Here is a 25,868-nt window from a genome sequence, read left to right on the forward strand (position 1 = left end):
TACACATTATATGGACATGCCCACGTTATAAAGACAACACACGCACACCAGACTCATGGGAGGCTCTGATGCACAACCCAGACCCAGAAGTCCAAAGAAAAATCTTCAGCCAAGCTTTGGCCGCCGCTGTGTCCCTTAATAGGTTTTAAGGTGAAAATCTTATTAGCCCCGTTCAGAGAAAAGCCGGCAGCATGTGTTTGTTAGTGTGTGTGTACTCGAAGATGGAACAGAAAATCCCGATGATGACAAGAAAAATAAGGTGACGTCATCAAGCGGCCGTAAAACGTGCACAGCAAGCTGAGCACCGCTATTTCAATCGATCATGCATATAAGTTCTTCCGCCTATATACTCCCGCCTGGCCGACCTTAATGCGGGCGTTTTCCCTACTACATTTGTGCCAAACTGTGAGCAACCGTTGTCGTACAGCGTTCAGGGTTCTCGTCGCTAATATAGCTTACATGTGCTAATCATGTTGGAGGCTAGCTCACAACAGGGGCGAAGTGACAACATATGCGCCTTCAATTGTATGCCTTCCCGGACTCTTTACCTCTTCCCTTAAGGCAAGGGTGAGGTGTCCACCGAGATGTGTGAGAGTTACTGTACCATTTACTTACCTCAAAAACCAATTTTCGTATAAAATTGTGACGCAGCCGTTCCTCGCACACCGTTGCGGGTGGTGTCTTACGATTTCTCGTTGCATATACCATACGTCTTTTAGCCAGGTTTGAGGCTAGCTCACGACAGCTATTCCAACCGAGTGCCCCAGTGTTTCACTCGGACCTTTGTGGTAAGAGAAAGAGAGAAACTTTGCATTTCAGAGGAATGCGGGCCTCCTCGGACCGCTGGGTCTCCGAACGACCCCACCACGCTCAAATGTTCATGCCTAAAATGTCCATGGCGCTGGAAGCGCGGCTGGTGACGATCTTCTGTCTTGTCGGATCCGTGGAGCGTAGTGAGATCTCCCAGTCCTCCCATGTTTGGAGTGGCACCGGCTCCACGAAGCCGGTCAGGCCAGGAGGATACGAGTGAGGTTTTCCTTATGTGCATTGCAAAGAGGGCAGGAAGATGGGATAGGTCGGTAGTGAGATAGCAGAGAGGGGGTAGGTATGGCCGGCGTTTGCAGACGGCGCCATAGGTGTTGCCCCGTGGTAGTGAGGGAAGAGTGCGGGGGGGGGGGGGGGGGGGGGGGGGGGGGGGATATATTTGCCGTTCGGTATGAGCATTCGCAATGAGTTAGCGAAGGTACATGCACGCTTCTTTGAGAAATCCACGTTAGGTCCGCCTGTGCCCGGTTTCTAGACCATCGGGCTAAAGAATCGGCGGTCCCATTGCCAGGGTTTCCAGAGTGCGCGGGCCCCCACATGAGCTCAGTGCTGCAGAAAGAGGGTGGGTTCTGGGTCAGTAGTCGGTAGGTGGAAGGATGGACCCTACCCCTAGCATAATTTAGGAGTGCTGTTTTCGAATCACTCACCGGAGCTGCCGAGCGCAAGCGCTAGACTATTTCTTCTGCTTCTTCTGTAGTGTTGTTGCGACTGAGAGAAGGATGAAAAGGAAAGTGCACGGGCCTGCCGACTGGCTCAAGCCGAGCTACCACCGCTGCCACGTGCAGATAGAGGAGAGTTTAAAGATAAGAAGAAAGAGTGGGTGGTGGTGGTGGTGGTGGTGGTGGTGGTGGTGGTGGTGGTGGTGGTAGTGGTGGTGGTGGTGGTGAAAACAATTATTTAGAAGGGACACAGGTATGTTTGGATCAGCCCGTCAGGGACCGAGACGCGCGTCGCAACAGCCGCGGCCGCCGAAGCGAAGAAGTTGGCTGAAACAACAGATACCCTAAGATCTCCCTTCTTAGTTCCCTGGGGTTTATTTAATAATTGGAGGCGTGTGCATGGATTCTATGTTTGTGGAATCAGTGTTCGAAGGCGCATCTACGTTTCATTTCTCAGTGCGCAGCCTGCGTCGAGGTCGAAGACTCACGATGACCCATCAATGCTTTCTCCTTCGCGGCACGTAAACAGTTGTAAGTGCCCTCAATTTTTACGCGAACGGCGGCGGCTATGCGTTTTGGCTTGGGCTTGCGGGATAGATGGCGCCAGGAGCGCGCGCAGCTAGAGCAGCGCGCTGCACCGGCTGCGCAGCTGGTTACGAGGGACGACGGCGACGCCACGAAACGCAGAAACGGATGCCCAAAATCTGCACTCTAAAACATATGAGAGGCATTTGAAAGCGCAGCCTCCTATTACTCCGCTGTTGGTACGTTGGAGCCGTGGTAGGTTGCTCTGTCTTGATAGAAGCCTGAAGAACAGCTCAAGCTGATCGACACAGCTCGCCAGACGGCAGTCACTGGGGCCTTGGACTGAGGGCCCTACCTACGCCGGAAGAAATCCTTTCACTACAAAAAAGTTTTTCAATCATTCATTTCACTTTTTTTTTTCTTTCCTTCCCTCTCTTTCTCCTCACGCAACCCTTTTCAGTCCTGCGTTGTGATGTTCCGCGGATGTCTTCCGAGGGTGCAGTGGCCAGCTTTGCACACGCCTACCGAGTAAGTCTTTTCTCCTGTTTTCATATGGCTGTACTCCAGCTGGAAAAGAAATAGTAATGTAAAAACTGTTCATAGCACCATTTCGATGCTTATATCATCAGAATAACCTCGACTGAGCCAAGTGTGCAATGTAATCTTGACAGCATCCGTAATCGCGAAAATCTATGGCTCAAGATATGGGGTGGCTCCCGTGCAAAAACAAATTTGTAAATTGGGCTTACTTCAGTTAATATCAGCTAGAACAGTACTGAAGTTTGTTTTTTTAAAACGCATCTCTATCGCCCTCTTGATTACCCTAGAGGGCTAGTTAATGACTCTTTGTGTAACTACGCCCAGTGGGCAATAATTAAGAGAAGTGGTATAGAACAGCTTATTACATTACTATTTCAATCTTCTGCCTACGTGTGGAACACAGCGTAACTAACCCTTGGTCAAGAAATGTGCTTTGATGGCCATGTTTTGGTTAAGCTCTTCAGGGAGTCACAGTGCTCAGGTGTCACGAACAGATGTTGTGGAACCATTTGTGCAAAAATGTTCGAAGAATTCTCTTGAATGTATATACATTTACTTCTAGCGTTAGCGCTAGCGAACGCTTAGTGTATCAGTGAGAACCTGAGCCACGCCACTTGTCGTTTTCAAAGTAGTTGTATCGTCAACGAATCAGCTTGGCTTTACCTTGAAAGGTTCAAAGAATGTATGTAATAAAATAAAGTTTTTCTGAGAGCAAGCTAAGCTTCCATTTCAATATTGGGCAAGACTGCATAAATGCACCCTGCTAACACCCGTCAATGTAAGGCGGGCAGCCAATGGCAGTTTCTGCCTACAGCGGTGGCCCAACCTGAAAGAACTCTACGAAACTGCGCATAAGCTTGCCGTCCTGGTTAGCTCGATTGGTAGAGCGACTGCTCCGGTGAAGCGGTGGTCCCGGATTCGAACCCCGGACCAGGACGAGTTTTTCTTTAACTGCGAAGTTTCTGAGAAAGCTGTATAGCTTTCCTTTGTAGCCGTATGGCTGCGCTTGGGTGGATTTCAATGAGTAATTACTCCCTTATTAAAAAATATGGTTGTGTACCACAGCGTTATCGTACTCTAAATTTTTACTCTTCTTTTTTCTCTCGATTATGTTTGCATCCGTTACTGCAGAGCTATATATCAAACTGGTCCGAATAAAGCAAAGTGAGCAGAATTTTTCGCTATCCTTTTACTTACTTGTCTTCGCTCACATCTTCTTCGGTTTTGTCGTGAAACATACGGAAGTCTTGACCAGTTCCATCGACGTTCGCAAATAGCCATGCAGATGTTTCCCAGAAAAGAACAAGGCATTAAAACATGGCACTCACCAAGCAACTGACTCCATCCTTGCGTTTCTCGAACCTGCCGAAGCTACACTCAACCTGGCAGGATGCTGCCACGACGAGCTGAAACGGTTTTTGAACAAGCTGCGTCAATATTTCTCGCCGCTCTCAAGTATTGAGAAACTGCCTCATGCACAACCGTCATGTACAGTGACGTGATCACTGCAACAGCGCTTCGTTGTTAATGCCGTACATGATGTGCTGTTGAGTACACAAATTTAGTTTCGTCTGGTTTCAGCCTTCTGAGGTTTTTCTGCAGTGCAGACGCTAACAAAAGCCTCCAAAGTGACAATTAGATTTGCTAGCCCTAGAGACTGAGGTATTTATACAGCGCAGGCACTAACAAATGCCTCCAAAGTGACAATTAGATTTGCTAGCCCTAGAGACGTTAACGTGTCTAGGGCTAGCAAATCTAATTGTCACTTTGGAGGCTTTTGTTAGTGTCTGCACTGTAGAAATACTTCAGAAACTGGGCGCAGGCTTTTGAACGGGGTAAAGAGAACGAAGCTGAAAGAATGTCTTCGTCGGTAAGAAATAGTAGTTACACTAAGTTCGCAAAGAATCAACAGTGGAGAGAAAAGGTGTGAAAAAATAATAATTGTCCACCTTCAAAATTCACCCATCACAATTCATAGTTAAGTTATACTACCACAGTAGGCCGAGTTTATAACAAGATTAACCTGTCACCCCTCACCTTCGATAGCATCTCTCAACCCTTCTCTCTCAACTCCTGTCTGCAAAATTGAGCAGGAATGAATGCATCTTTGCTATGTTTTACGGCTAAACGATGCAGCATCCGTCCACACCGTCTCGGAAATCAATGCAACAAGAAAGACATCTTTGCAGTTATTGTAACAAGGCAATAACGCTAACAGTGCTGACGAAGACATCCTTCAGCCCGCTCTTACGGAAGTAGAAACTTGATGCAAACTATGGTTAATGTCTGTTTATGTTACTAAAACTTGTTTTATTGCTTTTTATCCCAGACAGTCGCGCATTTCTTCCGAATATTTTTTTTTTTGTTCTGGAGTGTCATTCCTCCTGTAAGTACTTGGTCATTATTCTAACACAGAATCTAGCATGTTCAACCCAGGTCATTAACATTGCCAATGACGCTTACGGCACCCTTGGTTTTTATGTAGCAATGTATGATTTGCTGCACGATCCATCAAAAGATTAGCATACGTAACATTCGTTTTTCCTAAATTAGAATGAACGTCAGCGGTATGGAACCCTAACCAGTTTAACCTCTCTTTGGCGTTAAAAAAATTCCAAATCATGCAACACACTTTATATATTCTGCTTTAAAATCTAACGCCAATCAACCTGTCCTAGAAACGCGAGGAAAATTCTTCGATTCTGCCTCTTGGTAAATGTTATAAATCATCTTTAGGAGCATCAGTCATATCACATCTTTTCAGCCATATAAGCCACCACAACCGCGTCTACGTCCCCACTGCAAAGCTACCGCTCATCCCCGGCCATTTTTCATCTCCAGACTTGAAGGATCTACCGCTAGATGCCGTACAACATATAAAACCCATTCACTTTAAGGACGCGATCCAGGCCATCGTCCTGTAACTGTCCCGTCCATCTTATGTATACTGCCTCATAGCCAGGAATTTTAAGGAAAAGAAAAAAAAAAGTGCATATCACGTGCCCTCCACCAACCATCATAGCCCCCCCCCCCCCCCCCCCCGTTCTCAATTAATGGTCAAAGTGCCATTTTTCGGCGAGTAAGATTTTAGCATAGTTTACGGTGAGACATGCTCGAGAGCCATTGCATGTTGCACATACCCGTTTTGACTGCACGGTCACCAAGTTTTTATCTCGGCAGTTCTGCAACGTACGATCTACCTGTTGATGCGGCGGTGGAGTTTCCATCGGATCTGCGCAGAGATAATGAGATGCATATACATATAAATCATCTAACAGGAAGAGACAAAGCGGTACATCGGTGACGGCGAGCTCTGCCAAGCTACCTTCAGCGCTGCGGTATAATTAATTGACTGGGATATTTACACAACCCAGAGACAGCACATAGCATAAAGACACACATCGCTAGCATACACACATCGCACACTCACATCGCATAGGAGAGCGCCATCGCATCGCCTATCCGAGAAAGACGTTTGGCTGTCTAAATTGTGTAACTGTGCTGCATTGTGGTTACCGACATTGGTTTATATGTTTTGAAGCCGCCTGGTGCTGTCGCATTGACAAATTTAACGTTAAATCAAGGTGTACTGGATTTCTCTTCGCTTTTTTAACTTCCTCTTTGTCTACTATGCCTTTTCTCACTATTTCCTTTCTTCATTTTATTCTTTCTTACGTTCTGCGGTTCATGGTTTATGGGGTTTAACGTCCCAAAGCGACTCAGGCGACGAGAGACGCCGTAGTGAAGGTCTCCGGAAATTTCGACCACCTGGGGTTCTTTAACCTGCACTGACATCGCACAGTACACGGGCCTCTAGAATTTTGCCTCTATCGAAATTCGACCGGCGTGGCCGAGATAGAACCCGTGTCTTTCGGGTCAGTAGCCGAGCGCTATAACCACAGAGCCATCGCGGCGGCTCTTACGTTCGGCATTTCTTTTTGTCTTTCATCCTTGGCTTGTTTTTTTTTGTGCAAATATTTTATTAACTTCTTTTACTTTTACTTGTTTTATCCACAGTCGGTACTCCGACGCCTCAGTAAGACGTCAGTTTTTTCTTCAGTTATCAAGCCCAAGGTCTCAGCTATTTATTTCTGTGCGTTAACAATTCAGACTCACGTACTTTTCGGTACGCAACTCCCTCGTACGCATTCACCGACTTCTGTTACTTTTTGCCACTGCCCGGTAGTTTTCAGCTGTAAGAGAAAGAAATCCGCATCAAAACACCGCAGCGTTACACTACTTGTACGCGCAGATTACGTATTTTAAAAAAAGCACTCCTAGGCATCTAGGAGATGACAGAATTCGATAGCAACCACTTGCAATAATGCAGCGGATAGCGTCCACACAATGCTATTATGCTGCCCCCAAGCATTTCCAGTGGCTGCAAAGGTGTTTATCGCAGTTTCCTGAGTCTACTTTGAAGTTCTCAGGCATGTACAGACGCCATATAGACGCTCGACTGCGGTAAATATGGCCCAGGAGGGGATACACATATACTCCGGCATGTGCGTGCGATGGCGTCAAGAGGTTTGTTAAAGTGACAGAAAAATACAAAAAAAAAACTGGAAGATTGCTAAAGCAACGAGGAGAGAGAGGCGATGGAGAGCGCGTGGCAGCGGCGGCGGCCCTGGCACGTTAGCTATGCGCCGCTACTGCGCGTGCGCAACTGGCGAGCGCGGCGGCGGCACCTCTGAGTCACCCGCGCAGCGACGGCGGCGGCGCGCCAGCTGTGCGCCGTGTGACGTCACTTCTCCTCGCGCATGCGCAGTATGGCCTTTCCTCAGCTCTTCGAAATGGCGCGGCCACTAGCGTAGTGTTGCTTTCGCAACAATAAGCGAGAAAAGCGTTCACATTTCGCGCTACCTGCACCTACTCATTCTGTTAAAGGGCACGTAGGGGCGGTGCGACAACTGATGGAGAGCGTGTCATTCACAGGCTGACGTCTTCATTACGGTACACCAATAGTTTTTGTAAGACACTATCGTGCAAAGCCACTATAAAGCACTAAATTTTAAAGTCAATGTCTAAAATGCAATCTTCAGTGGAGGTTTCTAAGCCATCCAATTACTTTTGCCACAAAGCAGCCATTTTTCTTGAAAGACAAGCCTTGTTGTTATCTTCCTCCGAACTCACCGCACATGATGTTCCAGGCTGAAGGGGTTTGTATCGCTCAGGGCCAGTGCAAAATGCATTGCAGGTCGACTCGACTTTGTGCTGGAACAAAAAGGAAAACGCACGTTAGAAATGCTCACGTCAGGAAGTCCTAAGTCGTTCACCAGTGCTTGTGTCCGGAGCAGTTACACGGCTGCTTAAGCACATATGTAAAATATTGGTCGCTACGATATGCAGACGCGAAGTCAATGCATCCATGAACAGAGGGGAGCGCGATGGACAAAAACTTCAAAGGACGAACGAGATATAATATCATAGCCTCTTACTGAAAGCAGCAACAAGTCAACTGATTGTCTTTCAGATGTCTCCGAAAACTTATATAAACCATGCATGGCTGGAACTTGTTTAGGATCGTGCTCACTAGCCTTGTAGTAATCACTGCAACAGTGTGTTTAAGTTGATCAGCGTAGGTACTCAACGGCAAAATAATTACCTTCTGTTTCCTTAAAACAAAACCTGTCAGTGGGTAGGGGCTCAAAAACTGGTGTCGGCTATGGCATCTAAATATTTTAAAGTAGTAAATTTGGCAGGAGTGGCAAACACTAATTGGGCAAGTCATTTGGAAATACAGTAAAATTCTATTCCATGTCAAGCAGTTGCATGATTGTGCAAGGAACATGTGGGCAAGTATGCGTGTCGTCACACTGCTAGCCGCTCTACTGGCGCCGTCATGCGGTCCTACTGGTTAACCGACCCATGTCCGGCTTCGATATGCAGGTAGGCTGGGCCGCTTCATCTTTTCCCCCTCGAGAGCCTGTTCTCTGAGGCTGTCGTGCCTAATGAAGCTCTTCATTAAACGCTCAGCAGCTTGTCGGTGACAATGTTCATTCCTGTCCTTAACCTACTTCTAATGGCACATTACTGGAATCAATAACTGCGTTGTGGCCGAATCTTTCCACGATAGGCAGTGAACTTTAAGTTGCACAACTGAACATCCAATGAAATAAAGGAGCAAATATGTATTTCGTGTTTTATTTCTTCTTGAACATTTAGATTATGAACCAATGATACTCCATGGCATGAATATAGATTGGGCAGAGAATATAGATTAGGGTTGAAATATTGTTTAAACATTGTTTTCTATTCAGAAAATTACTAATGGAAACAAAATCTGATTTAACCCCTCATTATAAAATTTATCTGACAGAGTTTAAGCATGTGCTTTTGTGGGCAACATTATTTTTGAATATTTCCTTTCGGCGTACCTCCACTTATTTCGACTCAACTTCGAGCACTCAGAGCTCCTAAAACTGTAAGCAAGATACTAGAAATGTACTTGAGCTCTTTTGCTATGCAAAAGATTAGACTCAAAATTCTGTTATGCAGTTATGTGCCTCCGACAAAGCAAAAAATAGGACATGGACAAGGCGCTGAAAACTGTATATTTTGATCACAACGTACAACGCATGCAGCTGTCGCAAAAAAACATTATTCGCCAAATCCACCTTTAGTTACACAAACACCTGATTAACCCCACTGTAATTTGCCTTCTAAAAATTACACAGGTGAACTTCTTAGTGAACTCAATACTTACCGTATAGTTTATTGACGCCAAAAAGTGGTTGCACCCTTCTTCAGGAACTTGCACTGTCAGTATTGGAATGGTGGGAGCTTTATGAAGAGTAGAAAGTAAAGCAATTATACTGCAAGGTTCGCATAAACAACATTACACTTAACTTAAAGCTGAAGTTAGTTAAGGACGACACAGCATGAAATCAAAACCTAAAATCGCCGCCCTTTGGACCAACCTTGTCACTCCATCGCATTTCAGTGCGCTTTCTTTAGCGTCGCACTGCTCAGGTGTAAAAGAACCTTTTCTGGCAAAATTCTTAAATTATTTCGAACACCGAAAGTTTAAAATAGTGTACACCTTTATTAAGAATAACGAGAATACAAACAATAATACCGAAAATTGTGTTGCAAAAAAAAGCGGTAGCGGTTTTAGGTAATTAAACTGAGTAGAGGTGCGAAAGCATGCGTTCATTCTTTAATTGGAGCGGACACTTAAGCTCCAGTTTAATGGTATGACGTGATAGCTTTAGTGAGTTAACGCGCATATACGCAGCATTGGTCATTCTCTACTTAACATTCATAGATTGCGGCGAGTCGTCATATTACTACCAGCGCTGTGGGGCAGCGGTTGAGCGATGCGCCACTGCACTGGACTGCTTCTGTCACAGCCACCGGTAGGAATTGTGCGAACCATGTTCCTGCTCTGGAGTAGCCTCTCGCGACCAATCATTATTTAACTGCCCCCTTTCTCCTGCCTTCATTGGCTGCAGCTTGCGCGATGCTCTTCCGAGCTTACCCGAGCTTGCGCGACGCTCCTCCGAACTAGCCCGAGCTTACCCGAGTAACTCGGGTAAGCTCAGAGCCCAAGACAAGAGCACAAGACAAGATTCTCGCTCTGGGTTGGTAAGTCTGGAGTAGTTTCAGGGGGCAATGATGGTGCTCCACTAAGCTGATATAAGTTCTTCGCTGTGGTTTCCTCGAAACGCAGAAACTAAATGTAGGGCATACTTTGCGGTGGCTTTCAACACACATTTGATTAGTATAATTAAAGGTTAAGAACGATGCTCAGGAACACTATCTGTCAAGCAAGGGCATTACTGCAGCAAGGAAGACACGAAGAAACAGAACAATGGCTATCAGCCCATTCTCATTAAATATACAAGACTAAATATTCCAGCAACCAGAAAAAAGCGTTTACTCACGGGTTATGATGCAATGTCCGTGCTTGCAAATGCCATCTACAATGATGTCGTCAACACCACGGGCACTTACTCTCCTCTCATATTTGAGCTACAAGCGGCATTCGCAAGAAACAGGATTAGATAAGCCCGAAAGATGCAGATGAATTTGTGAAAAATGGCGTAATCGAGAAATAACTAACAGGTTAAACCAATACAAAACTGGCTAGAGTCAGCCGTTCTGCGCTTCATTACGTGGTCACGCTGACGTCCTTTCTAGTAGAGTATCCATGCTCTCAAGTAGCCTCAAATAACATGACCGGTGGATTTAAGAAAAGCTGCCCCCCCCCCCCCCCCCCCCCCCCGCACACGCACACACTTTCCCAAGCGGGGAATACGCTTTTGTAGAAACACTCTTATTCCACTTTTTACTGCGAAACAGAGTTCTAGAAAATGCATTGCACACATCAGAATTGCCCATTTCTCCAAGATTCGCTCATAAATACGCCACTACACCATTAAAGGTGCTATCGGGAACGAAAGTTGTGTTGGAAGTGAGTTCTTGGAAAAACGGCTATTCTACCTCCACCTCACCACCCAGTAGCCTGATATTGTGTGTAGGTATTAAAGGCCTAGATGCTCCTTCCTCTGGTAACAATATCCGGCGACTGGGCAGGGCTACAATAAACATTTTTCCAAGAACTCGCGTCCCGCAAACTTGTCCCCGATAGTACACTGAGGAAAACTCTATCCACCTGTCGTTCTCATCAAAAATTGATTATCTGGCTCCTTTTGGGCATATCAACGTTTGTCCGGGTATATTAACGCTTTTGGGTATATTAGAGTTTGTATATTAACGCTTGACTTCTTACCCAGCATCGTGTACCGTCCCGAACATTTGCTTTCTTGCGGTTCTCGCATTGAATTCTGCACTTTTCCGCCAAGGTCTGTAATAGAAATCCAAGCACATCGAATGCAGTCAGCATTTGCAGGCATACTGTGGGAGCGAACGTTTTCGCATTGCAACCAGAGCTACAACCTCCGTTATTTGCAAATATGGCGGTCAGCGAAATCTGTGGGTAATGTGAGGGGCGTCTCGTTAATAACGGAGACGGACACGCGTGTGGCTCTAGTGCAGATCTGGTGAGTAGTTGGTAGAGAAACAAATTTCGGAGCCGCTTTCCTTGTACTTTGTAGGTCGAAAGCCTCTTTCTAGCGTCATCTTTACGCAGTACGCAGGGCTTAGTTCTCAACGTAATTGTCCTCCATGAGTTAAAATATAATTACGCTAGAACTGCCTTGTCGTGGGTCGGAACTCGTATCTACGCTGTGCTACTTACGAGGCCATTCCTTCTCACGTAACTTATCTTGCAACGATGACGCCATGGTCTCCAATCTGAAAGGCCAAATATCACATTGATTACTTCGTGTGGTCCAATAAAAAACAGTACATAATTCTTGTTGATTGCTTTCGCAACAGCCACAGCATGTTCATGAAAGAGAAAACGTTGTCTGTATTTAGTTCACCATCCGATCAGAGTACAAAAGGTTTAGTAGTTTGAACGGGAAAAAACACTGGGAAGGAAAGCCCAAAGATTGTTTTTATTACAACGCGAGTTGTTCTTAGGAGCGTATTTGGCGGACACATGCGCGAATCTCGTATTAGCGGCGGTCCTGAGGGGCGTGGAGGTGCCGCTGGTAGCTTCTACGCGAGAGCGAGTGCGGCAATGTGGAAGCTACAGAAGGAAAGTAGTTCGCAGAGTCAGTTTTCGCCTCGCGGCAAGCTAAAGCTCGGTCTCCCTGCGAGAAATCTAGCATCACAAGCGGATCTACTTACACACCGCGTCATCACAGCTTCAGTTGGCGTAATGTCTCGCTATTATCCAATTTCGCCTCCCCTCAGCGTTCTCCTACGTGTGCGTGTGAGTTCAAAAGCCTCTTTCTAACTTTAATACCCCACTTTTTGGAGGTGGGCCAACTTAAGGGGGTGGACCAGCTTCAAGGGGTGGACCAACTTTAGGGGGGGGGGGGGGGGCAACTTTAGGAGGTGAGCCAACTTAAGGGGGTGCGCCAACTTCCTAATTTTGAGCGTCCACCGGCCATTGTGGGCAGGTTGCTGACAATCTAGTGGCCAGGTTACCACGTGCCACAGAGGTTGTGATGACGCCATAAAGTCACGTGACCACTCTCAATCAATCAGGTAATTTGATTAAGGAGAAACCAGGAACTGCGTGAGGAGAATCTAAATTCTATAGCATTAAAAAGCAAGGATTACGTATTGTAAAAAGTTCACTCCTCAACATACGCTTCAAGTACAGTTTTTTCCCATACCTGCAGTGACGCAACTGCCATTGCGACATACTCCAGATCTCTTGAGGTACTGGCCATCACCGCTTCCTTTCACGAGCTGGGAACGAAATCACGCGGGATGTGAGTGCCAGATGGTACTTATGTCAATGAAGCCGCAATATCCGGCCGGGCAGACACTTACGATGCATAACCTTCCGTCGTTCAGTTTTGCTTCAACCCAGGTCCTCTTTTTCGAGTCAAAGCAGCGCCCAGCGCATTGACTTGCTACCTGGAGCTAAGAAGCAAGAAAAAAGCACTTGGTCAATTCCTCTTTTCTTTCATTGTCTCAATCAACGTGCGATTTATTTCAAATCAATGTTTAATTGAAAACGCACATCTGTGTTTCTGAGACTCATAGCCTCTTACTAGAACATATAACATTCTAATTTTTATTTGCTTAAGAACGGTGCTTTACTTCTGCTGCGGCCAGAAGAAACTGCCCACAGAAAAAATATTTTGAAAAACTTATGTGTAGATCTCTGTTAATATACGAAGCTATGGAAGCGATTTCCTTTTTTCATCGCGTCGGATTGGATACCTTTCTTTTCTTTTTATTGGAGTCAACAGTGCCTATAGATCGTATATCAGCGAGTAGGTTTTGTTTCGAGCTACTCTCACAAGCAGGCTATAGTTCCTTCGAAAATCAGTTTTTCAAAATTCATTGCAAGCTTTCATCTTCTCCCACGCGAGAATCAGCATCGTTTTTCGAGCAAGAGACACAGCATGCAAGTGCTGAGCCGACACAGAGACAAGAAATCGATTACCTTGCTGTTCAATGCCGACACGGGTACCTTGCAGTGGTATTGATATGGATCGTAGGCTATAAAGAGAATGCCGAAGAGTGATGTAAGTGCTTCGTCGAACTGCTCTCAGCTCGTGCTTTCGATTATTCAGCACAAGACGCCTCTCGAAACTTATCCGAACTACAAGTCATGTATATGTCTTTGCGATGAAATCCACAAAAAAAGAGAGAAAAAATTTGCAATAGTCTCAGCGCTCAGTATTGTGTCTAAGCCCGTAACTTTGTTGTATAGAAATTTCCGTTTTCACAAGCTTTATTACCTCGCTACATTTAATTCACTTCAAGACAGCCGTAGGGGATGTTATATTGCAGGCAAGGTTCTGAAGAAATAAAGAGGGTTCAAACAAGTCAATGAGAACACATCGCTTCAAACTGCTCCTCTTTGATAGCAATATATCTTGGCCAGGCTGCGCATTGCAATACCCTGAATTATCCGTCTCGTTCCCACTTTAGTTCCCAGGCGGAGAAAAATGCGTAGCTGTGTTTTAGGAGTCCCGCGGCCGTACGTTGTAACGTTTTATCTCGATGTCGGTTCATTTCGTGCTCCCTGATTGGTTGCTGCTCCCGGCGGCGTTGGACGTGAGAAATATAGATCAAGTTCGTCGATGCAGATATACACTCACGATACCCGTGATGGTGAAGATTTCTGGGTAACAGACAAATTTTCGCACACTCCCCAGAGGGCGCCACAACTCGTGAGTGAAAAACGCGGACTGATGTAGCGTGGTCCTTGTTACATGTAGGAACTGGATACGGCGGCCACAAAAGGTGTCTAGAGCAGGTTCGGCCCCCAGACTATATGAGCATATGATTCGTCGCTTGCTTTCCCACCTCATGTTGCTTCTTCACGACTCACATTGCGACCAGATAAAGTGAAAACAAAATGAATTATTACAACATACGGGCCCTGTTCATTGTTCGGCGAAAGGTGAAACGAGATTTGATATCGTTTAACTCTTACCACGCGGAGGCGTAGTTGTCACGTGGTAAGTGGTTTTGTTCTCTTTGGTGCAGTTTCCGCTTCGACAGACGCCCACCTCTATATCTCTGCCGCCAGTGCTTGCTCTCTCTGAAATCTGGGTAGTCATGAGACCAATGATTACTATACGGACGTAATCGCCATAGTTTGCTCTTTGCCCGAAGTGCTAGTAACATATTAACCCAGTAGCCTTATAAATTGAGTCATTATTACAAATTATGTTAGTATTCTAAAGTTATCAAATTTATTCACACCTCCATCGCATTTTCAGGAGTGCCAACAGGACACGGGACATAAACATATCGTTGTATAAACTTGTTGCTACGGCATCAATGGCGTCAACGGTGTGATACCGATACCTTTATCGTATCTGCTGTGACGCATCTGTTGGCTACGCTGGGCAAAGGTACTTTTGCGAAGACTGGAGAAATCTGTAAAGGCAATCCTAGTACTTTCATTTTTCTAATTTAATTTTCCATCACTGTTTTGTTCACTACTTGCATTACTTAGACATCTTCCTCTCACTATGTAATGCGAGCAAGAACTTTTAGAATTATTTAGTAAGTAAATTAATTAATGAATTAATACGTTGACGTCATAGATGGTTTTCTGCTCGAATTAGGATCTGTTAATAAAGGGCGTCATCAGAATACAGACTTAAAAATGCTAAATGTCCGCGCCGATCCTATGGTGTTCTAGTTAGATAAGTGTAACAAAAAAGGAGCAACAGTACAATCCTGAGACAAACGCTGAAGACAACTGTGCATATTTATGTGCCTACAGTGTATACAGCCCTTCGTTCAAAGCGCAATTGCAACAACACTTATGTGCTCAATGTCAGGCTCCTAGACATATACTTCCCTACAGCTAATTAGTTGCACATCTGGTAACTTCATTTGCTATTTCTTCAAGGCGGTACGGACAGAGGCTCTATTTTTTTATATAACATGCTTAGCCCGCCAGATAACTTCAAACTTTTTAGTTTTTCAAGCATCTCGGTATCCTTACCCGGCACAATGTTCCGTCGTTCACCCATGATCTCCTATTCCTGGAGTTACCGGGCGTTGGCTGGCTCTCGAAGAAGCCGGAACCTGCGGGAATGTTTAGCGGGCTACATGTTGGCTCCGCGTGCGTTATTCAAGGCTAATGTTCATGTTATACGTTACCATTGGCGGTGTAGACTATGAAGGGTTCGGCGTCATAATCAGTCATGTCTTCTTGGCAGGTACACTTGTCCACCACCGACAGCTTTTGGGCAAAAAAAAGGAGGCAAGGAAGGGGAAGGAATGCGGTGTAACTTGATAAGCACCTTGTAAAGACAGCAGTAGCGGAGATTACGACAGGCGTTCAAAACTCGGCAGAGCCGAATGTGACTTGGAAAGTATTTTCATTTACGTTTTTTTTTTTACTCTGAAGGTGGTTCTGTATGAGGTCAGATTCGTTTGGGCAAAACAACCAGAAAAATAAATGCTGTAAATTCTAGGAGTAACTTTCAGGTGTAGGACTATACAATTCGTGTACAGTGTAGTCCTGCTATCAATATTGGGCCGCCAATAAGACGTACCACGCTTCTTGACTGAAAAAATGAAAGAATGTTGCTCTCGTCCACTAAACAACAGGCTTACTGCTTCCTGTCATCAATAAGCAACAAGATGACATACTGAACAAAAGGCCAAACAATAAAGACAAAAGCAGCAGAAGAGTTATATGAAAACCTGCTGCGTACTTTCAGTTTTACAAGGACTGACTTGAGGAAATCTTCCCTGCTCACTTCTTCCCTGGTCGGCGATCGGCTCCGCAACATTCACGAGAGGCACGCAGCCACCACTTAGCTGCCTCCAGGAAGTTTTATTAAAACGGAGGCCGCCTTACCCCTTCTCCTGCGTTCTCCTGTACCCCCTCCCCTTCCACCGTAGCGCCTTCGGCGCATTCTAATGTGGAATAAACGTGGTTTCAATCAACCTGCTTACTTCTTCCTAGTGGCACGATGACTCAGCCTCAGGGCAACACTCTCCAGAAACAAATATTCAAATGAGATGTTTAGTCGTTATTAGGAACTCCTCAACTGATGGGGACAGCGATTTTTGTGTCACATGATCTTGGGTAGAAAAACAAGTAGATAGCGCATAGTCCCAGCCGGCAGAAAAGTTTTCTATCTGGCTTCTGTAAGAGTCGTGGCTTTATATCCAATTATTCGGCGTGCACGTTGTGTAGGAGGTTGCAAATGAACTTGCCACATCAAATATTGTAAGGGACTTATTAATCCGTTAGCATAATTTGGATTTATGCAAGCGAAAATAGCGACCGGCGTCACGCGTGGCACGTGACCTTATGACGTCGTCACAACCTAAAATTCTGCAGTTTATATGATGAAGGCTCCATGAAGCTCGCGCTCGATATTCGCCACCGGATTGTGAGCAAACTGCCCATCGTGGCAGGTGACAGTGAAATTAATGATTGGTTGCAAGAGGCTACACGAGAAGAGAAACCTGGGTCTCACAAGCCCCATCCGTGGCAGTGTTTGAAACTGCAACCAAACAGGCTTACAAGTTAACCTGTTAACTTGTTAAGCGGCGCAGGATAAGTGGCGCATCGCTTAACCGCTGCACCACTGAGCCAGGAGTGGTATGAGGACTCCCAGGGATCTGTGGACGGCAAATTCCGCATTATTGGGCGTTAACCCAATGAAGCTATCGTGTAATACCCTTAAGGCGGAGCTATAACAAAATCTACACCAACAGACAATGCAAGCGCGTTCAAACGATCCACCGAGCATGAAAATGAAAATTGGTTATTAAGGAAAGGAAATGACGCCGTAACTGTCTGAAATATCTCGGCTGCCGCACATGACACGGCGGCAGTGTGTCTAAGCAAAGACGCGTAAGGGGAGGAGCGCTTGCATCCACGACAATCCAAACCATACATTTTCTCCGACAAGCTGTATGTTTAGGCTGCTCGTAACGCAGTTCCTTTTAGGCGTACCGCGAGCACGGACGAGAGAAAGGGACACATGGCTCATATCATGTTCTTCTGTCTTTGTCTGTGGTGAGCTGTAAATGGCAATCGGCTTTTTTTTTTTTTTTCACCATCGATAGTATTCATTCTGTCCAACCACGGCAGACCACAGTCAACTCTTCATCGAAAATATGCGTCGTTAGTTTAAGCAGTAACAGAATTAATGTAAAGTACTATAGGCCTTTCTATGAGTCACTTCCGTGCCAGTACTTATAGTGCTAGAACAGAAACCAGAAAAAATAAAATTAAGAATTGTTAGGGCACCCTCTGCCAAGAAATCAAGGAACGAAATATTAAGAACTAAGTCCCTTCATAGAGTGAGCAGAGTTTGTTACAAATGTTTAAACTAGAAGCGTCTTGCTGTTTAGTCCAAGAGAGGAATAAGCCGGGCTAGTTGGTACATTCTTTGCGTAAAAACAGCGCATTAGACGGGACCAAGAAGAGAGAACACACAGACACAAGCGCTGTGTCTGTGTGTTCTCTCTTCTTGGTCCCGTCTACCAAATTGCTGTTTAGCCCGCCAAACGGTGTCGATGCATACTCTCGGCACAAGTTCTGCGGCCTGGTGTTATCGATTTCAGCTTTGATTATTGGCAGAATTATTGATTATTATTCCACGACCTAACCATTAGCAGAACACATCAAGAGGTCTTATTTCTTGTTCTTCTTCGCATTTTTCCATCTTCGCCTTCAGGTCGGCCGCACACTAATATGTTACCGATTCCCGGGTAAGGCCTTGTGTTCGAAAGGGGGAAAAAAATACTTGAGCTTACATTAGCACCGACATCAACTGAAGAAGTAGTACAGGGTGCATCGGTGACTCGTGAACTTCCTGAAGCGGTTGCGTTAGCGGTCGTTTCTGCGGTTACCGCATCACTGTGTCCATGTGCCAGCAAAATGTTCAGGCAGAGAGCTGAAAAATTTTGATTAGAAAAAAAAAGGGGGTCAAAAGACAGACAAGAAAAAACAGAGAGAGACATCCAAAGGGGTTTTTGGAAGTCTCTCTCGACTTCAAGCCCACAGTGACGGGATTTGAAGGCGCCGGCTCCTTTCCCAAGCTATGCAGCAACCCTAGGAAGCCGAGCACCAGGCCGGGCCATAGCTTGAACCCATTTTGAGAAAACCGGTGGGTACCCGGCCGGCGGTGGGAGTCGGACCCGCCACCTCCCGAAGCCGAAGCGGGTGCTCTACCACGACGCAGCGCGTTACCACAGTTTCTATCCCATAATCCGATACCGTTTCCCTGACAATAGTATCGCTCAAAAACAGAGTACCCAACACAACACAACATATCGCAAGTTTCTAAGAAGCACGCACGTGACACGCAACAGCGCCATCCAAACACTGTCAAGTATGCACAGCTCAGCGTATCCCAACACCGGACACTAATATTAGCCTTGCCCTAGAGTTGGCAACATGCACCATGTTCAATGCGCGGCTCTACTCCCGTCAAAACTTCACTCGTTGGCGAGCTAGTCTGCGATGCCAACAACTAGTTCTTTTTGAGTGGAACAGCGCAAACGGACGAAAGACAGAAAAGAAACAAGGAACACACAGACGCCAACCTTTACCGGCTAGCCCAATTGTCCATCCCACAATTGATGGCGCGCACCACTCGCACCATCGAACTCTGGCTACCAAAGAGGTGCCCACCACGGTGGAAGTGACGTTCATAACAACCACCACCATCGCGGCCAAAGGCCTCGGACGCGAGTCTGTCGATTAACCTTTCTCTGTTCAGAGATACTAGGATACTAAACAACAGAGACAAAGAAAGACAGGAGAGAGCGAGAGATTTCAAATGGTAGATGTGTAGTGATAGCTGTGATGAGGGAACTCGAGGGTGCGCTCGGCAAAGTCCAAAAACATAAACTAGAGCAAGCGGATTGATGCCTAACAAAGGTACGAGGGGTAAAGGCCATGAACGAGCATGGCGGGATAACATGATACGAGCATCTTGAAACTTGTTGAAAATGGCCATGTGAAGTGATTACCGCTGACAGTGTTAGACGCGACTGTAATCAGATGCCACTGACAGGGTTAAACGCGACTGTAAACGAAAGAGATATTTTGTTTCCACGTTTTTCTCATGCAGTTTATATGTAGATCATCTCTTATGTGTTATTTCTTACGTACACGATATAAAGACAATTTTTTAGCAGGCAGTTTAAAGCAAGAGAGCTTTGGGAACGTCTGCACTGGAAAAAATGCCAAACCACCCAAGTTAGATTAGCAGCTATTGCTCTGTGCTATCAAGCGTGAGTTTGTAGGATCAATAGCAGGCCCCATTTTGATCGGGGCGAAATGAAAAATAAACTATAACAGCGGTACAGCGTGAACTGGAAACGACACCGAGCCCTTGTGAGCCATTAGTCTCTCAGGCCGGCAGATAAAAGCAGTAGCATACATGCATTATGAACCTGTTTTAGTTCAGTTCGAAAAAATAAAATAGAACACTGAGGTAAAATTAAATTTGCTTAGCTGAGGCCATCTAACACAAGCCAACTTCTTACACTAATGTCTTATACAGTTGCAGACTCTGACTAAGTATTCAGCTGAAAAATTCATGTAGCGCAACATTTCTGCACAACTGCTATTGCCTCTGCCGTGACTGCAGAATACTTAACTTCAAAATTTTAATTATTTATGTAATCTTGAAACCCCCGTAAAGATTTGTTCAACACTGTCTCGACCCATAGCTGTAGCCTATGATAATGGGTCCAAAAGTCAAATACAATCGTGCAAACACTGCACTGGGGGTAATTATGGGACATATACACGATGTTAACTTGGAAGAGCGGGGAGAGGCATACATCTACACAAGTGTAAAAGAAATCAACATCACCAGAAACAATTGCATAAATTCAAGAAAGTTCATACATGCTAAGTTTTACTGTAGAATCGCACGCACACAGTAGGTATATAATAAGCTTAACTAAGAGTATTCATGCGGAGCTGAAATAGTTTTTTGCTGTAGGAGCAAAATTTTGAGCATATTTAATGGATGTGCTAGGAAGGGTATTCCATAGTTTAATGTCTATAAAAGAGAGCTGTCGCTCTCCGTATACGTTGTGAGAGGGCGTTGCAGCAGGCGATCAGCTCTTTTATGATGGTCGAGAACAATGCATTACGATGAGCAACGCTGCGCGATCCTTTTGGGCCCTTGTAGGGAAGATCGCCACGAGCTGGTACCAATGAAGTAGCATGCGCTAACTTTCAGTAATCTCTAAATAGGAATTGATATTACACTGAAAGCGAGCAGCTTCCAAAGGAGCGCTTGACATTTGGTGTAGTTTCATGCACTTCGAGGGCCACTTCCCAGCATACAAGTTTTGTGCGCTAAATCTGCGCGCTAGAACACAACACAGTAAACCACTGCAGGTTTGAAGCTTCTTACCATGAAGGACGAACAGTGTAGCGAAAAGGGGTGCACTAAGAGCCGATAAACCAGATTGCATCACAACGGTTGTCCACAGTCGTGGCTACGAAGGCCACTTTCTTCTGCTAAGTGCGAAGGAAAACCCACAACGCAAAGTCAGCTGCATAGAACAGCTAGGATATGATATATGCCCTTTTTGTTTCTTTCGAAGCTACATTGTTTTCTCCGAAGAATTCGGCGACAAATTCAACCATGAAGTGGCGTTGCTAGACGTCTGGAAACTTTTGTGAACTGTTCCACAGAGAAGGAAAAATAAAGCCTGAAAAAGACGCATGACTGCTATCGCAACAATAAAAAATCAGAATAATGCCCGACGTCACAACTCCTAGTCGACGTACTTTGATTTACTTTTATTTTTTTTTTCTTCTCTGCAAGGAATGTTCAGGAGTAATTGTTCAACAGCATGCGCAGCCGTCGGCACCTTCTTCTCGAATTCGCTCGCACATTATTGTCTTCGTTGCTCTCCGTACAGGTGGCGTTCGCTGTAACGGCTTCTTTTCTTGCGACACCGACGGAGAACGCTAACCTTTCGCGCGAAAAATGTGGCAATCCAAATTTTGTTGCAAGTTGTTTTTTGGTATTTCGTATTGTCCCAAAGGCCATTTGCCTTGTGCTTGCCTTAAGTACGCAAGGCTTCTCAGCAACACCGTGCAGCGTAACGAAAGGTACAGACCAGGCATCAGCTGATCAGTTAAGTTCTACGACAGGTGAGCTAATCGTACGTCAACTGGCGCCTCGGCTGCTGCTTTTTTCCAGCTCGCGGGAACAGGCGAAAGCTCGCTTTAGCTGCCTTCGGCAACATTCCTTGCCTTCGGCAACATTCCTTCAAGAAACAACTTCAATTCGCGATGTAATGCATTTATGCAAGATGACGTCGCGGTGGCTCAGTGGCTATCGTACCCGGCTGCTGACTCGAAAGATGTTGTTTCGATCCCGGCCGCGGCGGTCGCATTTCGATGGAGGTGAAATGCGAGATGCCCGTGCACCCAGCAATATCAGTACACCTTAATGAACCCCTGGTGGTGGAAATTACGCGGAGCCTACCTCATAGCCTGAGCCGCTTTGGGACGTTAAACACCAGAAACTCCACAAACTTTGCATTTATGCAAGAATGTATGCCTTAGAGGTTTACGTACTTTCTTTCACGACGTAGAATTTTTCGTTTCCGCCATTCGTTACAATTCAATGCCTAAACGGCGCCTTTATTCTATGCTCCAGAATGTCACCCTCTGAAAGTAAATATTCCTCGAGTCCGTGCCATAAATATGTCCTTTCGTTCTCGTTACACGCTTGCCCTTATATAGAGGAACAGAAGGAATAATCTCTGAACATAATGTGATGGTAGTTTTGCCTATGCAAAGCAGATGGAAAGGATAAAAAGGGGAGACAAGTTTGAACGACTTGGTGATACATTTTCAAAACTAAATCATAGCCCACAAAGTGAAAACGGGAGAAATGTTGAGAGGACGCTGGACAAGTAATATAACGTTTGTCCTGCGTCCTCTTGTAATTAGACTGGCTTTCGTTTTAGGCACTGTGATTCTCTCTTGAAAAACAAGAAATGAAGACTAAGAAGATCAGGAAATTAACAAAATACGGGTAACATGGAAAAACCTGCAAAACTGGGTCCAGGACGATCCCAAATTATAACACAGTAGGACCATGGCCACTCGGTGGAAAGGTTCGTGGTAGAACGAAGCACCGAATATCGGTAAAGGCAAGATCTTACAGTATCAGTTGATCACATCCCCGTCGCTAGTGCAAACCGCAGTTGGGCACCTGTGCGAACCAAGCGAGCACCGCCTGGTGCTGTCGTGTGCACTTTCAGTAATATGACGCTCTCGGAAGGCTGTGCGAGACCTATTGTAATTAGACCATATAATGGGGTGAATGACAGCTGAACACTGATCTTTTTTTTTTTTTGAAGTCTTGGTAGGCCTATCTAGTGGTTTAGAAGAACTTTTTGTTGGGCTAGATGGTGCATGTTGTAAGAAAAAGAACAGTAGCGCAATCAAGACGAACACAAGAGAGGACCACACAGGACTAGCGCTAAACTTCATCTAACTTTATTCACTAACAGCGCAGCAAATATAAGGAAAAACCAGGATACGTGCCGACAGATACCAGTTTCCACACCACACTATCTACTGAACCGTTCAAGATACGCCATCTCCGATTTGTAGAGGTTCACTGACGTATCGCTAACACACGATACACCTCTCTTCCTTATATGATATGCTTCCAATAGTTCCCTCGCCCTTGTGTCTTTGCTTTTACCTAAAATCTTTATCTCATGAAACCGTGGTTGGCACTTTCTGCAGTACTTGCATCTTGCCTGTGGCAGATGTTCTGCCGCTCGAGGGCATTCATAACACTCAGCGCAGTGCTGAGAAAGGTGTGCACCACTTACGTCTTTCACTGACCGGGCGTGCTCACCTGCCCTTTCATTAATGCACCGCCCTGTTTGGCCCACATAGGCCTTCCCGCATGACAGCGGTATTTCGTACACCACCCCGATGCAGCAATTCACGAACTTCTTTGCATGTCTGATGCGGCACCCACTCTTGTCTTTGCTCGCGATGCGCGCGCAGAGCTGTGACAGCTTGCGTGGGGCCGAGAAAACAACCGGTACGCCATGTTTGTTGGCCACTTTTTTCAAGTGGTGGGCTACCTTGTGCACATATGGCACTACTTCAGGTTTCACAGCCGCTTTCCTGTTGTAACATGGCTGCTGCATCTTGACGGCTTTCATCTTTTTCAACAGGGCTTCAGCAACCGCTGTGATGATTGTGCCCGGAAATCTGCCGAACGTAATCTTTCCACCTGCTTGTCATAGCTCGCTTGCATGGAATGACAACACGATTTCATGAGAGCCGATTCCAGGCAAAGCTTGGCAATGGCGCGTTTCACAGTTTTTGACTGGGCCGAAGCATACGGTAGTAGCTCCTTCTGTGCTCGCGGTGCATATTGCCAACAAGAATGACCTTCACCCACAGTGATGTTGATGTCTGAAGCAGCGCAACGGCACAAGGCCAAGGAAAGAAGAGGACAAACACAGCGCTGAACTGACAACAAATGTGTATTCCGGATGCAATCAGCATATATATACTACAGCACCTTCGAAAAAAAAAACAACAAAAGAAAGATAGAGGAGCGGAAGGTTTCATCCCAGTCACTATGCGCATGCAGCTGTATCGCGTGTACATTGGTCATATGACATCAGATAGTTGTGCTCTTTCAACGAAATGGCTACGGATGGGGTGCTGATACAATTCTCACCCAGCTTCATGATTTCAGATGCCTCGATTATCTCTCTAGTAAGTTTATCTTTGTGTTTGGTAACTACATGGCTGTTTTTGAATATCCGAAATTCAAAAACAGCCATGTAGTTACCAAACACAAAGATAAACTTACTAGAGAGATAATCGAGGCATCTGAAATCATGAAGCTGGGTGAGAATTGTATCAGCACCCCATCCGTAGCCATTTCGTTGAAAGAGCACAACTATCTGATGTCATATGATCAATGTACACGCGATACAGCTGCATGCTCATAGTGACTGGGATGAAACCTTCCGCTCCTCTCTCTTTCTTTTGTTGTTTTTTTCGAAGGTGCTGAAGTATATATATGCTGATTGCATCCGGAATAAACATTTGTTGTCAGTTCAGCGCTGTGTTTGTCCTCTTCTTCCCTTGGCCTTGTGCCGTTGCGCTGCTTCACTAGATATGTCAGACCAACTCGCCCACCAGTTCATGTTGGTAGGCCTATTCCTTTCAACTTCGTAACATGCTCATCGGTGCGGTCCAAGCTCGTATATGAGGCTGCAGCAACCGTAATTCTTATTTTCCATTAGTCTACTACCAACAGCCCAGCTTAAGAATGAAGGAACAAGTCAAATATGTCCAGTGTTGCGCTATCAGAGTTTACAGCGGACGGATCATAGACACACCAACTCGAAAGAATTATCCCCACACCGAGTTGAACGCCGTCGGTGGGAAGCGCTTGCAGCAACCTGTTTTTAAATAAACGGTAAATACCGCTGTGCCCAAATACCTTTGCACGCCCCCAGCAACTGTGTTGGGAGAATAAATGCTTGTATCATTTGGCCCATAAGTTTTGTCGCCATCAGCGTGGTTTTCGTAACGTCGGGTAGGTGCAAGACCTTGCACTAGGCCACATTTATTCAATAAAGCAGCAAGAGCGTGTAGCCCAGTAGTACTACTGTGTTTTCTGCCATTCAGCTTTCATTTTTCCTGTAATTTGCATGCAGTGCTCTTCTCAGTCTTCTGTTGTGATGTTCTGTGGATGCTTTCCGAGGGTGCAGTATCCGCCCTTGCACACACCGATCACATACATTCCATGTCTCTTGTTTGATCGTGTGCGCTTCTTGAAAGCACCGTACTGCAGCTGCACAAAAGAAAACAACGATGACAAGAATGATTTAATTCCAACCAGATTTACTTTGCGAAAAAAGACGCCACTTGTGAAAGAACGTGGTCCCGTGCTACGCTTACCGATCGAATTACCACTGCGAGATTAATGCGAAGAAATGAGGGAAACCCCATTTCCACGCTATAACCAAGCTATAATTAAATGTGGGAACCTGAGTTGAAAAACCGCTTCAATTCTCTTCCCTTTGACTAAGCTTGGCCGTGTCCACTCCTCCCGCCTCATAAGCGCTTTCTAAAGTAATGAGCTCATGCGAGCCCCGCCGCAATTGCGCGGTGGGTATATCGTTGTTCTTGAGCGCAAAGCCGTGGGTGAATTGTTCCCGGCTGTATGGTTTGGTATGTGGTGTTCAGCGTCCTGAATCTTCACGTGTCCATAACTAAGGAGGCCGTAGTAGAGGGCTTCGGATAAATTTAGACCACCT

The 25,868-nt window shown here is 45.6% G+C and overlaps 1 protein-coding gene and 1 long non-coding RNA gene across 2 annotated transcripts; both read right to left on the reverse strand.

Moving 5' to 3' along the window:
- Window positions 1–2,465: 2,465 nt before the first annotated feature.
- Window positions 2,466–14,477, reverse strand: LOC149364427 (uncharacterized). Its single transcript, XM_089568697.1, has 13 exons — window positions 14,465–14,477; window positions 13,525–13,580; window positions 12,903–12,989; window positions 12,743–12,818; window positions 11,752–11,807; window positions 11,284–11,358; window positions 10,436–10,523; window positions 9,256–9,332; window positions 7,683–7,763; window positions 6,670–6,742; window positions 5,690–5,781; window positions 3,878–3,976; window positions 2,466–2,576 (listed from the first exon to the last, which is right to left on the reverse strand). The coding sequence occupies exons 1-13, from the start codon at window positions 14,475–14,477 to the stop codon at window positions 2,466–2,468; spliced, it is 984 nt and encodes a 327-aa protein (XP_089424823.1).
- A 1,230-nt stretch (window positions 14,478–15,707) lies between these two features.
- LOC149364428 (uncharacterized) lies at window positions 15,708–21,093 on the reverse strand. Its single transcript, XR_016288618.1, has 3 exons — window positions 20,954–21,093; window positions 18,330–18,469; window positions 15,708–15,789 (listed from the first exon to the last, which is right to left on the reverse strand). It is a non-coding gene; the product is annotated as an uncharacterized LOC149364428 (long non-coding RNA).
- Window positions 21,094–25,868: the final 4,775 nt, after the last annotated feature.

The sequence above is a fragment of the Amblyomma mixtum genome, chromosome 2 (genome assembly GCF_055824585.1).
Source record: "Amblyomma mixtum isolate Tamu chromosome 2, ASM5582458v1, whole genome shotgun sequence".
Taxonomy (NCBI): Eukaryota; Metazoa; Arthropoda; class Arachnida; order Ixodida; family Ixodidae; genus Amblyomma; species Amblyomma mixtum.

Bases quoted from the DNA above. Each gene is read 5' to 3' on its own strand.
- LOC149364427 (XM_089568697.1), bottom strand. The intron at 12,819-12,902 runs GTAAGTGTCTGC...TTTCGTTCCCAG, and splicing joins ACGACGGAAGGTTATGCATC to CTCGTGAAAGGAAGCGGTGA. The intron at 2,577-3,877 runs GTGAGTGCCATG...TTTCTTTTCCAG, and splicing joins AGGATGGAGTCAGTTGCTTG to CTGGAGTACAGCCATATGAA.